Below are 15,397 nucleotides of genomic sequence, written 5' to 3'. Positions count from 1 at the left end.
AGCAATACATAAATACATCAGCATGTCATTTGAAATGCATACTTATGTATATATATATATATATATATATATATATATATATATATATATATATATATATCAGCTGCAGGTACAGTAGTATAGCATCAGTGTGCCCAAACACACACCGATAATATAACCATTGTTTCAACACTTGGATGAGGATAATTTGCAGTAAATGAAGCCCAGGCACATCATTATGAGTAAATAAATAAATTTACAATTATATCAGTTAAATCACTCAAAATTATATTACTGTTATCTATATAATGTACCTGTAGCTTTAATTCCTAAATGGTAAATGCCATATTGTTGTCAAACTTTTTAATTAAAACTGAAACTCAACACTTCAACCACATTCTGATTTTTTTATTGATGCATTTTATTTAAAATCCATTGTGGTTTTGAAACGTGTACAGTGTACTGTAATAGCAAAATTATTTTTAAAAAGAAATGCCACTCAAATACTTCTTTACTATAGTATATAGTTTACAACAACAACATTAATTATTATTAGCAACACTAAAAAAATATCAGGATTTCACAGCAAATAACAGTATTTTTTCCACAGTAAAAACTATAATCAAAAGTGACTGTAACATTACAACAAGTGACTGTGAAAATCAAGATATCCTTATAATTTACAGCAATCAACTGTTAAATCACAGTAAAATACTGTAATCATAGTCTTCTGCAATAATACAACAAATTACTGTAATTTCAAACTGATTTGTCTCTTATGGCGTTCCGTAGACTTTGTCGTACAAGTAGCATTCTGCCACTTGTACAGTAAGTGGCAAAATGCTGTTAAAACGAGAGAATAACGAACTATGAAATTAAAATTTTGAAGTTACAGCATTTATTTCTAACGTTATTGTAATTATACATTAAATCACAGCGCTGCAGTTACAGTAAATTGATGTAAACATCCATCCATCCATCCATTTTCTACCGCTTGTCCCTTTTGGGGTCGCAGGGGGTGCTGGAGCCAATCTCAGCTGCATTCAGGCGGTAGGCGGGGTACACCCTGGACAAGTCGCCACCTCATCGCAGGGCCAACACAGATAGACAGACTTCATTCACACTCACATTCACACACTAGGGACAATTCAGTGTTGCCAATCATGTCTTTGGAGGTGGGAGGAAGCCGGAGTATCTGGAGGGAACCCACGCAGTCATGGGGTGAACATGCAAACTCCACACAGAAAGACCCTCAGCCCGGGGATCGAACCCAGGACCTTCATATTGTGAGGCACATGCACTAACACCACCGTGCTGCTCCTATAGATATTTCACAGTGAATTACTGTTCATTTTTCTATTAAAGTAATGCAATTATTAGCCACCAATTTGCTGTTAATTTACTATGAAAATGTTTACAGTGAAATGATACAAAAGTCAGGGTTTCATTTATAGTATACCACTTAAATGTTTGGACATGCTTAGGGCTACAAATGAGGTTGCGTAAAGTGTTTTGATCGATAGTGTTTTTAACAGTGTGCAATTTCAAAAGATACATACAATGCTTTTGAAAAGGGGGTGTTTCATTTGCAACTAAAGGAGCGCCTCATCACACCAACTGTTTGCAAACAGACTTCAAAATGGGGTTATAAATGTGACCGGGGAGCAGAATGTACACAAAACTAACACAAAAGCATATCCAATACATCCAGACCAGGGTTTTTCAACCACTGTGCTGCGGCACACTAGTGTGCCGTGAGATACAGTCTGGTGTGCCGTGGGAGATTATGTAATTTCACCTAATTGGGTTAAAAACCTTATTTGCACACCAGTAATTACAATCCGCAAATAATGTGCGGTAGTTGAGTGTCGGTGCTGTCGCGGTAGAGTAACCGTGTAATACTCTTCCATATCAGTAGGTAGCAGCAGGTAGCTAATTGCTTTGTAGATGTCGGGAACATGGTTTGTCGTGATCGCAATATGCAGACGACAGCAGGAGGCACTGTGCAGGTAAAAAGGTGTCTAACGCTTAAACCAAAAATAAACAAAAGGCGAGTGCCGCTAAGAAAAGGCATTGAAGCTTAGGGATGGCTATGCAGAACGAAACTAAAACTGAACTTGCTGCAAAGTAAACAAAAACAGAATGATGGAAGACAGCAAAGACTTATAGTACATGTACTTGACAATGAACAATGTCCCCACAATGTCACGGCCAGGGCGCATTCCAATGCGCCCTCATTTGTTCATCTTGACGAGCGCACCGCGGGCCACGCCCACATGCGCTCTCTCCGCTGACAGCGTGCTAGGAGACCCCCTCGCTCATGCTGAGCGCAGCACGCCCACGCAGCGACTAGCCTGCACGCAATTGCCTATCCGCACACCTGGGACTGATGAGGGCGAGCTGGATAAAGGACCAGTGGACCCATGGATCCAGGCGGGAACTTAGTTCTCATTTGACGTACAGTAAGCGATCATCCTGCTTTATGCAATCCTGCTCTCTCTGTGTTTTGCCTCTCCGTGTTCTCAGTGTGTTTTCTTGTGTCGCCCCCGCAGTACCCTCCGTCGCCTGGAAAGTGAGCTGTGCGTCTCTCTTTTCCCCGCATCTCCCTCTGGACTCTGACTGCCTCCCTCGATCCTTGACTTCCCTGGCTTTGGACTCGGACTTGTAAACTTCTCTCTCCCCTAGACTTCCTCGTATCTCGTTCAACACTTACGGTAACACTCAACAGCTAATCTACAACACATAGCCTTACACCATACACACTCTTGGATTTTGTCACACTTCATTTCCTTAGTTTATTAGTTAGTATTGTTTGTTATTCTTATTATATATATTTACTTTATATATATATAATAAATTATTGATCATTACTGCCCTCTGGAGTCTGTTTGCCGTCACCTCCCTCAGTAAACATAACACACAAAGAAGGATAGCATCCACACAACTTAAAATATTGTTGATTGTGAAAATAAAGCAGGTGCGGGGAATAGTGTTCAAGGAAGACATGAAACTGCTACAGGAAAAGACCAACAAAACAGGAATAGCCACCAAAATAGGAGCGCAAGACAAGAACTAAAACACGACAAACAGGAAAACACCAAAAAACTCAAGATAACTGTGACAGGTCGTGACAGTACACCTACTTAGAGACAAGAGCCATAGTGATGCATGCTTGGTTATGGGTTAAAGTCATATCCAAGAATTGCACGAACGACTTTTTAATTGTCAATATCGGCTGCTGAGTTTAATTTGTCAATGATTTCTGCTGGTTGTGTGAAAAAATGAATGAAAAAAATGTGCCTTGGCTCAGAAAAGGTTGAAAAACACTGATCTATACCACAAAGAAATTAAAATCATTAGAGGTCCCCTTTAACATTTGCCGTGGTCTTATACAGCCATCATTCAGTTTTGAACGTCTCTCATCCGTCACATAGGTACAAATACTTTCACCATACACCTGAATCATCCAACAACCTCCAATACAAGTTGGCTTGGAGATAATAAATGTATAATATTCAAGATAGAAGAATGCTTGTAGTTTAGCAGAACTGAGACGTGCCTCTTTGAAAAAGGTAACTCTGCAATCTCAATGATAAACATGCAAGTACATTCAATATTGTGGATGTATCATTTAAAAGTAAACATTCATATTTGTATTTGTCAATACAATTATGATTGTAGGCTAGTGTATGGATGAAGTCAACTAACCTTCTGCAGCAGCTGGGAGCCAGAGTACTTAGCAGAGATGGACTTCATCTCCCCACCAAATGCAGAAGCCCACAGCTTCACTCTGTGTATATATGACCATAAATAGTATAAATATCACATGCACATCAATAAGTAAACTTTGGTATGCAAGAAAATAACATGTACTCACACGGATGGAGGGATGCTTTGATGGGAGCCTCCAACTTCACTTATCCCGCAGTTCAGAGTTGAACAAAGTAAAACGAAGATGCAGACATTCCACGCACGGAACCCACTGTCACGTTCCACGGTCATTTTTTTTTTTTGGGTCGTCCGAGCTGTGCCGAGTTGGCTTTACTGCAACCACCGCGAGTGCTTATCCTCTTCAGAGAATTGAAAACAAATAGAAAAAATCACCCAATCTGGTGGCCTGGTGACAGACGCATGGTCGACACGCTGCGTGACTTCCTCAAAGTGCAGCAGCGCCTGTTCGCTCACAAGAGTCTGCTGGGAGGAAAGTCTAGCTGGACTTCATTGCCAGTAACGAATCACTACACCGCCGTTATATAGACTAGTATTCTTCTCCTTGTTCTTATTCTTCTTATTATTATTATTACAGAGCTCTCACCCACCGTGGTGTTATTGTGGTGCGTTCAGGTGCAATCACCAAAACGATGCACAGCGCGCGATGACGCCTCCTCTTTCTCGTCCTTTTGAGATATGACCAGCCTCTTTCTCACTCACTCACTCACTCACTCAGTCACACACACACACACACACACACACACACACACACACACACACACACACACACACGTACATACACACTCATCACTTTCTCTCCTCAGCCCAGCATCTGAGGATTGGCTGCCAAGGATGCTGCCGTTGTTGAATTACTTCTGACATATTCTATCTCTCTCTCTCTCTCTCTCGCTCTCTCTCTCCCTCTCTATCTCTCTCTCCCCCTTGCTTTATTATAGGGCTTTATTATAGGGCTTTAATAGCTGTCCTTTAGCTTTCATGTCACATCAAGTCATGTACTATATGGTCAGTTCACTGAAGCAGATTACTACTAGAGTGCTGATGAAAAAAAAGGAGTGTAGTGAAGTGTGCGTAAAAAAAAAAAAAGTAGTGGGAAAGTGGAGTGGATGTTTTGGGTCTTGGTGGAGGACAATGACAAGACATTTATGTTGCATTAGAGTGCACTTTGCAAAAGCAACGTGGCACTGGCAATGTGTTAGCATATGGCTGGCGAAAGATGAGAGGCCTGCAGGCGACACATCCCATGTGACGGATCACATTTCTCTCGGAGCTGCAAAGATTTTGGCATGGCTCTGAGAAGGGTTTAATGCTGAATCACTTACTGCAGATGTTTTATGAGATTGGAAACAATACTGTACATAAGGCACGTGGCATTGAGGGGTCAAGCATCAAAACTCATCCTGAACAGATGAAGAATGCGGTCAAAAATGATGCCTGACAGTGCAGTACTTTTATTATTGTACAAACACCAAAACCAGTTAAGTTGGCACGTTGTGAAAATCGTAAATAAAAACAAAATACAATGATTTGCAAATCCTTTTCAACCTACATTCACTTGAATGGGCTGCAAAGACAAGATACTTAATGTTCGAACTGGAAAACTTTGTTATTTTTTGCAATTATTAGCTCATTTGGAATTTGATGCCTGCAACATGTTTCAAAAAAGCTGGCACAAGTGGCAAAAAGACTGAGAAAGTTGAGGAATGCTCATCAAACACTTATTTGGAACATCCCACAGGTGAACAGGCTAATTGGGAACAGGTGGGTGTATAAAAGCAGCTTCCATGAAATGCTCAGTCATTCACAAACAAGGATGGGGCGAGGGTGAACAAATGCCTGAGCAAATTGTCGAACCGTTTAAGAACAACATTTCTCAACAAGCTATTGCAAGAAATTTTGGGATTTCACCATCTACGGTCCGTAATATCATCAAAAGGTCCAGAGAATCTGGAGAAATCACTGCATGTAAGCGATGATATTATGGACCTTCAATCCTTCAGGCAGTACTGCATCAAAAAACAACATCAGTGTGTAAAGGATATCACTACATAGGCCCAGGAACACTTCAGAAAACCACTGTCACTAACTACAGTTTGTCGCTACATCTGTAAGTGCAAGTTAAAACTCTACTATGCAAAGCGAAAGCCATTTATCAACAACACCCAGAAACACTGGTCGCAAGTCCAGATTTCAAATTGTTTTTGGAAACTGTGGACGTCGTGTTCTCCGGGCCAAAGAGGAAAAGAACCATCCGGATTGTTATAAGCGCAAAGTTGAAAAGCCAGCATATGTGATGGTATGGGGGTGTATTAGTGCCCAAGGCATGGGTAACTTACACATCTCTGAATGTACCATTAATGCTGAAAGGTACATACAGGTTTTGGAGCAACATATGTTGCCATCCAAGCAACGTTATCATGGACGCCCCTGTTTATTTCAGCAAGACAATGCCAAGCCACGTGTTACAACAGCGTGGCTTCATAGTAAAAGAGTGTGTGTATTAGACTGGCCTGCCTGTAGTCCAGACCTGTCTCCCATTGAAAAAGTGTGGCACAATATGAAGCGTGATTGGTCAAATGCAAAGAATAATTTCGCCACACCTCGTGTGTGTGTGACAATCATTGGTACTTTAACTTTAACTTTTTTTAAATACCACAACGGGGACCCTGGAATGTTTTGAACAACTTAAGCCGTACATCAAGCAAGAATGGGAAAGTATTCCACCTGAAAAGCTTCAAAAATTGGTCTCCTCAGTTCCCAAACGTTTACTGAGTGTTGTTAAAAGGAAAGACCATGTAACACAGTGGTAAAAATGGCCGAGTGCCAACTGTTTTGCAATGTGTTGCTGCCATTAAATTCTAAGTTAATGATTATTTGCAAAAAAAATTAAGTTTCTCAATTCGAACATTAAATATATTGTCTATGCAGTCTATTCAATTGAATATAAGTTGAAAAGGTTTTGCAAATCATTGTATTCTGTTTTTATTTTTCAAATTACACAACTTCACTGGTTTTGGGTTTTGTAGTACATCCCTTGATATTAGTAAAAGTGCATGTTTGAAAGGCTAAGAGCTGAAACATATAGGAAAAAGCTCTTAGTATGATGTAATGTAGTGTTTCTTAACCATATTTCTTAACCCATTGTTGAGTACCGAGCTCATAGAGGGCCGCCAAAAAATATCTCCGTCTCAGCTGTGGTCTGTATGGAATGCAGTGGCACTCCATACAGTAAAACACTTTTCCCCCACTTATGGCAGTAATGACAATATCAAACAAACAGAAGAAGTCTGGAGCTGAAGTTATAGAGTAGTTTCTTAAGCGCAAAAACTATGACTAAAGTGGTGAAACTGTATTTTCATTTGCATTTAAAAAATGTTGACAGTTTACTTAAGAAACATTTTTTATTAATGTATTTGCAGTTCATTTATTTTAGCACTGTTTCATTGTATCTAAAATTATCTTTCATCAGTTTTTATGAGTCCCTTCTTTTGCAGTATATTTGATTAGTGTTTATGTTGGTAATGCAGTGCGCACAGCGGAAGAATACATGTATAATGCTACTAAAAGGAGAGAAAAGGTTGCTTATTAGTTAACTTTTCACACTTCATTATATTCCTTATATGTCTCAGGCATATAAGGAACAGCAGTGTTTTGGTAACAAGTAAAAGTAAAAAGTTAAAAAAAAACTAGACATTGCAAAATGTTTAGTGGTAAAGTAAAGAAATTATCATTGCATCCCATCATCAAGGATAAAAATGGAATATATTCATACAAGTGAAAGGATCTTCTACTATGACATAAACAGTGACAACTAAGCAACCTTATAGTCTCATTATTGAGAGTTATATAATAATAATTTATTTGCGTCCTTTGTAATGCCTCTTCCTGTATAAGACAAAAAGTAAATAGTTTTTTTGATACGGTTTCATTTAATTCTTGTATTCAAGCTTGTAGGTCCTTGGTATGGTCTGTGTAGTGTGAATAATGGAGGAGTTAATTTAGATACAAGTTCAAATGTACACTCGACCGACATCACAGCATTGAAATGGAACGCGTTTGTAACCCCAGGACCATTTATGTTCTTCAGTTGTGGGACAGAGCTTACCAACCATTCTTGCACCTGTGTTCATGTTACCAGATGGGTCACAGTTCACATAATGACATTGGACACATGATTAATGTTTAGCAGGCTCTGCCTCACCTTGCTCTAGAAATACCTCCCTGGTTTGTCCAGGATTGTCTTCCTTGAGCACAAAAAAAGTGGAATGCCAAGCAATGGATCAAAAAGAACTCATGACTACCACAAACATAGACAAGAAGGTTTACTATTGACTTGCAGTAGTTTCCTCAATGTGAGGTGTTTGTTTTTCAGATCCATCAGGAAAGATCCAGCATTTGATCTATGATCTTGGCAAGAGCAAGTGAGGGCTGTGGTTGCAAATAAGTTATTTTCAAGGAGGGTCAATTAAAGTTTTTGGGGCAAAATCAGTGATAAGGCATTGATAAATAGATATTTAGCGGGGCTCCTTTTGTGCTGATGAATGGCTGCTTAAATCACGAGACTGTGATATGGATGTTTAAATGCCTTTTGAGCATTTTAATTTGCATCTGCAGGTAATGGATCCACGGCGATCAATTCATCAAAATCAGCTTGTGCGGTACAGGAGGTCATGCTCAGACAAAAAATAAAAATGTTTTATTTTCTAAATTGAATACTCTGTGTTCAAGGTGGATTGTATTTTACACCTCAACATCCTAATGGGCGGCGACGGGCGTGAAGTCAATTGGTCAAAATTTGTCAGACGTTATTTCGCCCTATTGTCGTGGCAGATGAGGACATGCTGTTGCTGAAAGTCCAAAATCAAAATATATGTACTTCAGACATAGCCTAGGGGGCCAATGTTAACAGTGAACTGACACAGGGTCAGAAAAAGCAGGGGTAGTGTTCATGGGAGTTTAATGAGAAGTGTGTGTGCTCGCTGACCAGAAGGGTGGTTGCTGCTGTGTTGTTGCTTGGTACAAATACAAAAATAAAGTAGTCGTTTTACAAGGCAAAACTGTCATCTTTTCCATGTGTCAAATCAGTGCACATCACAGACACCGCCCATGGGCATTGACGGACGGCGTCTCATAGAGAGCGAAATGTCCATAAAGACTGTGTTGGATGAGGAGCTATAGACTCCTGGCTGCAATCAACTACATCCAACACGTATGAGACAAAAAGCTATGAGCTAGGTCCTCTTGTCTGAAAGAGTTGACCTGAGGTATTGTGAATGCTCTTCTAAAAAAATGAACACACTTGATCGCTGTCTTCGTCGTGTAAAATAGTTGAATAATGTTACACCAAGTTGGCTTGCAAACAGAAGTGAGTCAGCAGGGACACTTGTCGCTTGACTTGAATGATAAAATGTCAGTTGCATTATAATGGATGTTCATATCATCCAAAAATATGTGAACAGCCTGCCCAGTATAGAGTTCAGCTGCAAATTACAACATATTTACTTCCAAATAATGGAGAAATATGATTTGCTTTATAATCTAATATTACAGGGCATCAACATTAGTTATCTCATGTTTAACATATCATATATTCATTAACATGAACACATGCAGTGTATCCCATCTAATCTTTTCCACTTTTGCCTCTGTTTTCATGAAAATGGAAAAACTTTTACTGTAGCTTTAACATACCAAAGCAGATCACTCAATTATGTCTTGTACAATTTTAATCAAAAGTGAAAGACCCACAGCAGCAGAAAACTAAACATTGACACATCTAGGAATAGGTGAATATTCATGCAAAACAGCAATAGAGATGCTTGCAGCAAAATAATAAGCGTAATAAGCAACATATTTACTAGTTAATGTGACGTTACTTATTTTGCATCAACAGGATATACATAAATGTTCAATACATTGTGTCTTTGAAAATTGAGGAATGAATGCTTTGACACCTGCAGAGTGCTATGTCTAACGTCTTTTGACAGGTTTTCATTTGTGAAATGAAAAAGCTTTTTCAGCAACAGTAATGCATACAAGAGGAAGTGAGCGAAAAGATAAGATATCAAGAATTAAGACCTCCAGGCTTTGTTAAAAAGAACACAGATGATTAATTTGTCACAAAAAAGTCATCACAATGGGATGCATATTAGTGAGCATAATTGTGTTTCAAAGCAATTATACACCAGTCATCTCCTTTGCACTGAGATAAGATTGAGAATATTGAGATAATGAAAGAGAACTGAGCTGAAGAACTAATTTGTAGGACCAAGTTGGGTGTGCTAACCGTCCCTTGAAAAATTAAATAGTCACGTTTTTAGAAACACAAGTACATGTCCTGTATTGAGCGGTCAATGGATGCACTTCAAAGCATAATAAAAAACAGTTTGTAAAATATCAATAGATTTCATCACATGACAACGACTTTCCAACAGTCTTCGGACTTCGACGCCACCGTGTCTCTTTGCTCACCTATCAAACTCACTGCCAATTGCCTTTTCTGGCATCTTCGAGTATTATTTTTGCCTTGACTGTGACAGCCTCAACTTGGCGGCAGCTATAGTAGCTAGTGTTAAGAGAATAAAATAATTAGTGTCCGGCGAGTCCATTCCAGCAGTATATGTATGTTATTGGACATCCTGTGGAGAGCACTGGGGAGAGGTTGTACCTTTGTCATATGGTAGCTGCACTCTGCACTCTGCACTCACTCTACAGAGTACCTGTCAACAGTGGTATTTCCCAATGTGGGAAATTTCCTGGAAAATAGGTAAAAATAAGATTGTAATTTACATCACAAATCGCCAATAAATCAATTGAAAAAAATAGATAATTTAAAATACTATGTGTTACTGGATTTGGAAGTGTGAGCTGCTGCCTACTCTACTTTAGTTAAAAATAATAAGTGTCCTATTTGTCAAGCTGTTTACAAAAAGTTAGAATTTTTGGCAGAGATGTTTATTTCCATTGCCATTCATGTCCAACCAACTCTCTCACATTCTTAATTTCATTGATAACATGCAACTCGCCACGCTATATGCAAGGCAGCAAAACAACAATGGATTGACAAGCAATGTAATGAAATAGAAAACAACATAACATAAAACAACTCTTGAAAGACTTTTGAACACCTAAAAGAGCTTGCAAAAGCAAAAACGTTGCAAGTCACCACAATCCAGGATAGAGTTCTTTCAGAAGACAGATACATCTTAAATTAAAACTGAGTATTGCTCGGGTACGTACAATCATCAGGTTATAAGTGATACAAGTGTACTAAAAGCACAGGAATTAAGAAATAAAGATGATCACGAAATTAAAAAAAGAAGAAGTTGAAGCTGCAATTTGATCAAAATGGAACGTCAGCAAGAGTTCCCCTAGAGGAGGGGGTGGGGGGGTTACCCACATATGCGGTCCTCTCCAAGGTTTCTCATAGTCATTCACATCGACGTCCCACTGGGGTGACTTTTTACTTGCCCTTATGTGGGCTCTGTACCGAGGATGTCGTTGTGGCTTGTGCAGCCCTTTGAGACACTTGTGATTTAGGGCTATATAAATAAACATTGATTGATTGATTGAAGAGTTGATAAGATCACTGCAGAACTAATAAAAATGGTGGAGAAGCCACTATACTGACTACAGCACCATTTGTAATAATATCTGGAAAACAGGTGAGTGGCCAACACCCAGGACTCAATCCTTAATCAGTGTCCTCCCCAAGAAAGGAAATCTCCAACTTTGCCAGAACTACAGAACTATAAGCTTGATCAGCCATGCCAGCAAAGGGGTGTTACAAGTCATCCTGAACAGAACGAGACCCCAAGTTAAAGAAATGATTAAAGAAGAATTGGCAGGATTTCGTAAAGGAAGGAGCACAACTGAGCAAATGTTTGACAGGGTATGGCATGATGCATTATGGGCTACAATGAAGAATCATAACGTTGGCAAAAAATGATTCTTACCTTATTCCGACACGTGACTTGTTCCTGGAAGTGAAAACCAGTGGTGGTCAAACAAGCTAAGATGGCTGTTGTACAGCAAGCAGCACGTGAACTATCTGAGTACAAAAGAGACTTAAATCTTCCTGCCAAAATAAGATACGAACAAAAAGTCAAACTATGCAATGGAATAAATCCCTATACTTTATCAAAAAAAGTTTTCAAGGATTATACGCAGAGGTGGGTAGTAACACGCTACATTTACTCCGTTACATCTACTTGAGTAACTTTTGGGATAAATTGTACGTTTGTACTTCTAAGAGTAGTTTTAATGCACCATACTTTTACTTTTACTTGAGTATATTTATAGAGAAGAAACGCTACTTTTAGTCCACTCCATGTATCTACATTCAGCTCGCTACTCGCTACTGATTTTTATCGATCTGTTAATGCACACTTTTTTTGTTTTGGTTTGTCAGACAGACCTTCGAAGTAGGATCTATCGCATGCCTGCGTTTCACCAATCAAATACAGTCACTGGTGACGTTTGACTCCATTTTACCAAACAAACAGAGCCAGGCTGTCACATGATTAACAAGTTTAAGCTTACATGAACTCAACCTCAAATTTATGCAAGCACATTGCGGTAAGTAACGTTAGTAGATATTTTGGCTGTCACCGTAGGCTGATGTTAGCTTCCCTGCTATGAATCACTGTCAAATGTACATTGTGTGGGGACATTTATTAATGCACTGCAGCCTCATAGACACACACACACACACACACACACACACACACACACACACACACACACACACACACACACACACACACACACGCATGCATAGAAACACCAATCAGTGTGTTCCCAGGTCTTCCTGTATGCCTGTGAATCATGGACTCTCACCGCAGAAATACAAGTAATTCAAGCACTCGACATGAAATGCTACCGCTACATATGTGGCATTTCATTCATGGATCAACTCACATCACAAATAAATAAGTTCTCAATTGGGTTAAAATCACGTGATATTCTAGAGAGCGTGACTACTTCTGGTTTTCGGATGGCGGTTAAACATTCACTATGACTACCGAACAAGAGCAACCTGTGAGCGATTATTAAGAGTTTAGAAACAAATGTTCAGGCCAGATAACGCCAGAATAATAACAGAAAGTGACAGCAGAGATCCTTCAGGATTTCTCGCTGGATTGGAATGTTCTGCCTGAAATAATGGAGGTAAACTTATTGAATTATATGGTCACACAAACTTCCTTCTACAGAATGAGAAATTCAAGAATCACAAAAGGAGGCACATAACTTTTTCACCAATGGCTGGGTCAATGATCTTGGCAAAAAAGTTTTAAAGGACAATCTAAAAATCATATTTGTTTGTGTAAGTAAAGGTTTTGTCGTTTTTATATGAAGAGTTGAGAGAGTTCAAAAACAGATAAATCAATTTTCTTTGTTTTATTTTTTTGCCGAGCTTTACATGAAAAAGCCATCCTGCTGATGTGGGTTGCAATTGAGTTGTTTCTAAAAAAAATTAAATCGATTAGAAAAATTCAAATGTATTTAAAAAAATGGAATTATGATAATTGTGTATACATTTTAAGCAAAAACTTTTTTTTTCAAATACAGACTAATCCAAAGGTGCCAGCCTGACCCTAAACATTGTGAAAACAGATCAGTTTTTTCAAAGGAAGGCTTATTCCATCGCTGTAATGAATTCATTTAATCCAAACAAACACCTTTTTTGGGTATGGCATCTTGTTTTACCTTTATCAGTGGTCGAATACAGCGTAAACACACGATTCAGTTCGTCATTCGAGTGAGTAGTGGCTACACATGTATCCTGTACATCATATACACAGGAAATAGACAATATTTCCCCCACTGCACTGTGTCGAACTTTCTTGCTCACAGACTACTCAGATTTATCAGGACAGCCTCTTATGTTGCACCCAGTAGGCAGGGACACCACACGATCAGGGACGATTTAGTCTGGAGCTGAGAGGATTTTGGGGGGCCCCAAACCTCAACAACCCCCCGGGCCCCACCCAAAAACACAGTTGGAAAGAAAAAATTATCTTGATTTCAATCAACAGAACAGCAACAATGCAAAAATAGGATTTTACAAATTATGCAATGGCGCATGCACGTCTGTGCAAGTGTAACAGAAGCCAGTCAATTTCAAGTAAAGGGCTTGTGTTTTAGCTCAATAGTGTAGTGCACTGGTCTTGTGGCGATGTGGGCTTGAGCCCCGCTCGGAGCAGTAGGAAAAAACAACACAAGAGGAAGAGAGAGAGAGAGAGAGAGAGAGAGAGAGAGAGAGAGAGAGAGAGAGAGAGAGAGAGAGAGAGAGAACACAATCGCTAGAAGAGGCTGATTTGTGATTGACAGCTATGAACACCATTCATTTCATTTCGCTGTCAAAATCGAGAGCCTCTGATTTGGTGGGGTTCTGGGTTTTAGTCCAGGTAAGCCCGTGCATTGAGGTGGCCTTGCACATGATCACTGATTTCACCAACCCTACTCATTATTGATCCATTAATTTAGTTACAATCGCGACAAAACACACACGAAGCGAGAGAACATGGGCGCTGGCATGTTGCAGGATGTCATCAAATATTGATGCACTGTTGGTTCTGGTGAATTTGTCTGGTCTTGCCAGAAAGAAAGCATGGCACGTGTTATTTTTTGTTGTTGTTTTTTTTTAAATAAAACAGAATATTCAACAGTGAAATGCGAAATATAAGTTACTTTTGGGTAAAAAAAAATAGAGAATGGTGTAAGCTATTTTGTGGTACTCACAGCTTCATATAGGCGGCAATGGCATTTATCGACGTTTGCACCTGACCATAGGCGCTGATCCCAATCAACAATGGCGAGCACCCACATGGGATTGATGGCAAATTCTTTCTCACCACCAAGCACAAACCGCGCATGCTCAGAAAAGTGGCGTCAGATTTACCGCCCGTCCGAGCACCCACTGGCAGAAATGTAGATCGGCACCTGTGTACCTGACCTCTTCAAATGCTACAAGTATCTTTGCTATGATTTGTTATAGTAAACAAACATCAATCATTGACACTGCTCTTCTCGTATTTTGGCCTCTTTGGAATTCTGTTTGACTTGATTGGGCCTAAGTTTATCTTAGGAGCTCAGTCCTGGTCATCCATCCATTTTCTACCGCGTGTCCCTTTCGGGGTTGCGGTAGGGGTGGAGCCTATCTCAGCTGCATTCGGGCGGAAGGCGGGGTACACCCTGGACAAGTTGCCACCTCATCGCAGGGCCAACACAGATAGACAGACAACATTCACACTCACATTCACACACTAGGGACAATTTAGTGTTGCCAATCAACCCATTCCCAGGTGCATGTCTTTGGAGGTGGAAGGAAGCCGGAGTACCCGACGGGAACCCACGCAGTCACGGGGAGAACGTGCGAACTCCACACAGAATGATCCCGAGCCCGGGATTGAACTCAGGAACTTCGTATTGTCCTGGTCATCCACGTTGAATAAAATACCTGGCTCTTCTGCACAACAACAACAATTTTTATGTTAATGTTTCTGCTATGAAAATCTAATACGAAAATATGTTTAGGAAAACTAGTTACGGCAATAGGTTAGATTGGACCAACAATCACAGAAATAATTTCAAGGACCTCACATGATTTTAGTTTATTTTCACAATCAAAAGTATTTGTATTTATATTTAGCATAGCAACCATAACATACCTTACCAGAACACAAAC

General features: G+C 39.6%; 1 protein-coding gene across 2 annotated transcripts in view; it reads right to left on the bottom strand.

Moving 5' to 3' along the window:
• The window catches only part of cacna2d3a (calcium channel, voltage-dependent, alpha 2/delta subunit 3a), a 303,523-nt gene extending 299,056 nt beyond the window's left edge, over positions 1 to 4,467 (bottom strand). The window contains exons 1-3 of one of the 2 annotated variants that reach the window (XM_061980175.1): positions 4,299 to 4,467; positions 3,857 to 4,049; positions 3,688 to 3,769 (exon numbers count right to left, since the gene is read on the bottom strand). In XM_061980175.1, coding sequence (XP_061836159.1) covers positions 3,688 to 3,769; positions 3,857 to 3,981 — 207 coding nt within the window. In that variant the 5' untranslated portion in view covers positions 3,982 to 4,049; positions 4,299 to 4,467. Of the gene's footprint in view, positions 1 to 3,687; positions 3,770 to 3,856 lie in introns of both variants that reach the window. The other variant, XM_061980183.1, reaches the window with a different exon arrangement.
• Positions 4,468 to 15,397: the final 10,930 nt, after the last annotated feature.

Source organism: Nerophis lumbriciformis, linkage group LG01 (assembly GCF_033978685.3).
Source record: "Nerophis lumbriciformis linkage group LG01, RoL_Nlum_v2.1, whole genome shotgun sequence".
NCBI classification, from domain to species: Eukaryota; Metazoa; Chordata; class Actinopteri; order Syngnathiformes; family Syngnathidae; genus Nerophis; species Nerophis lumbriciformis.
This window is presented reverse-complemented; position numbering and strand designations above follow the sequence as displayed.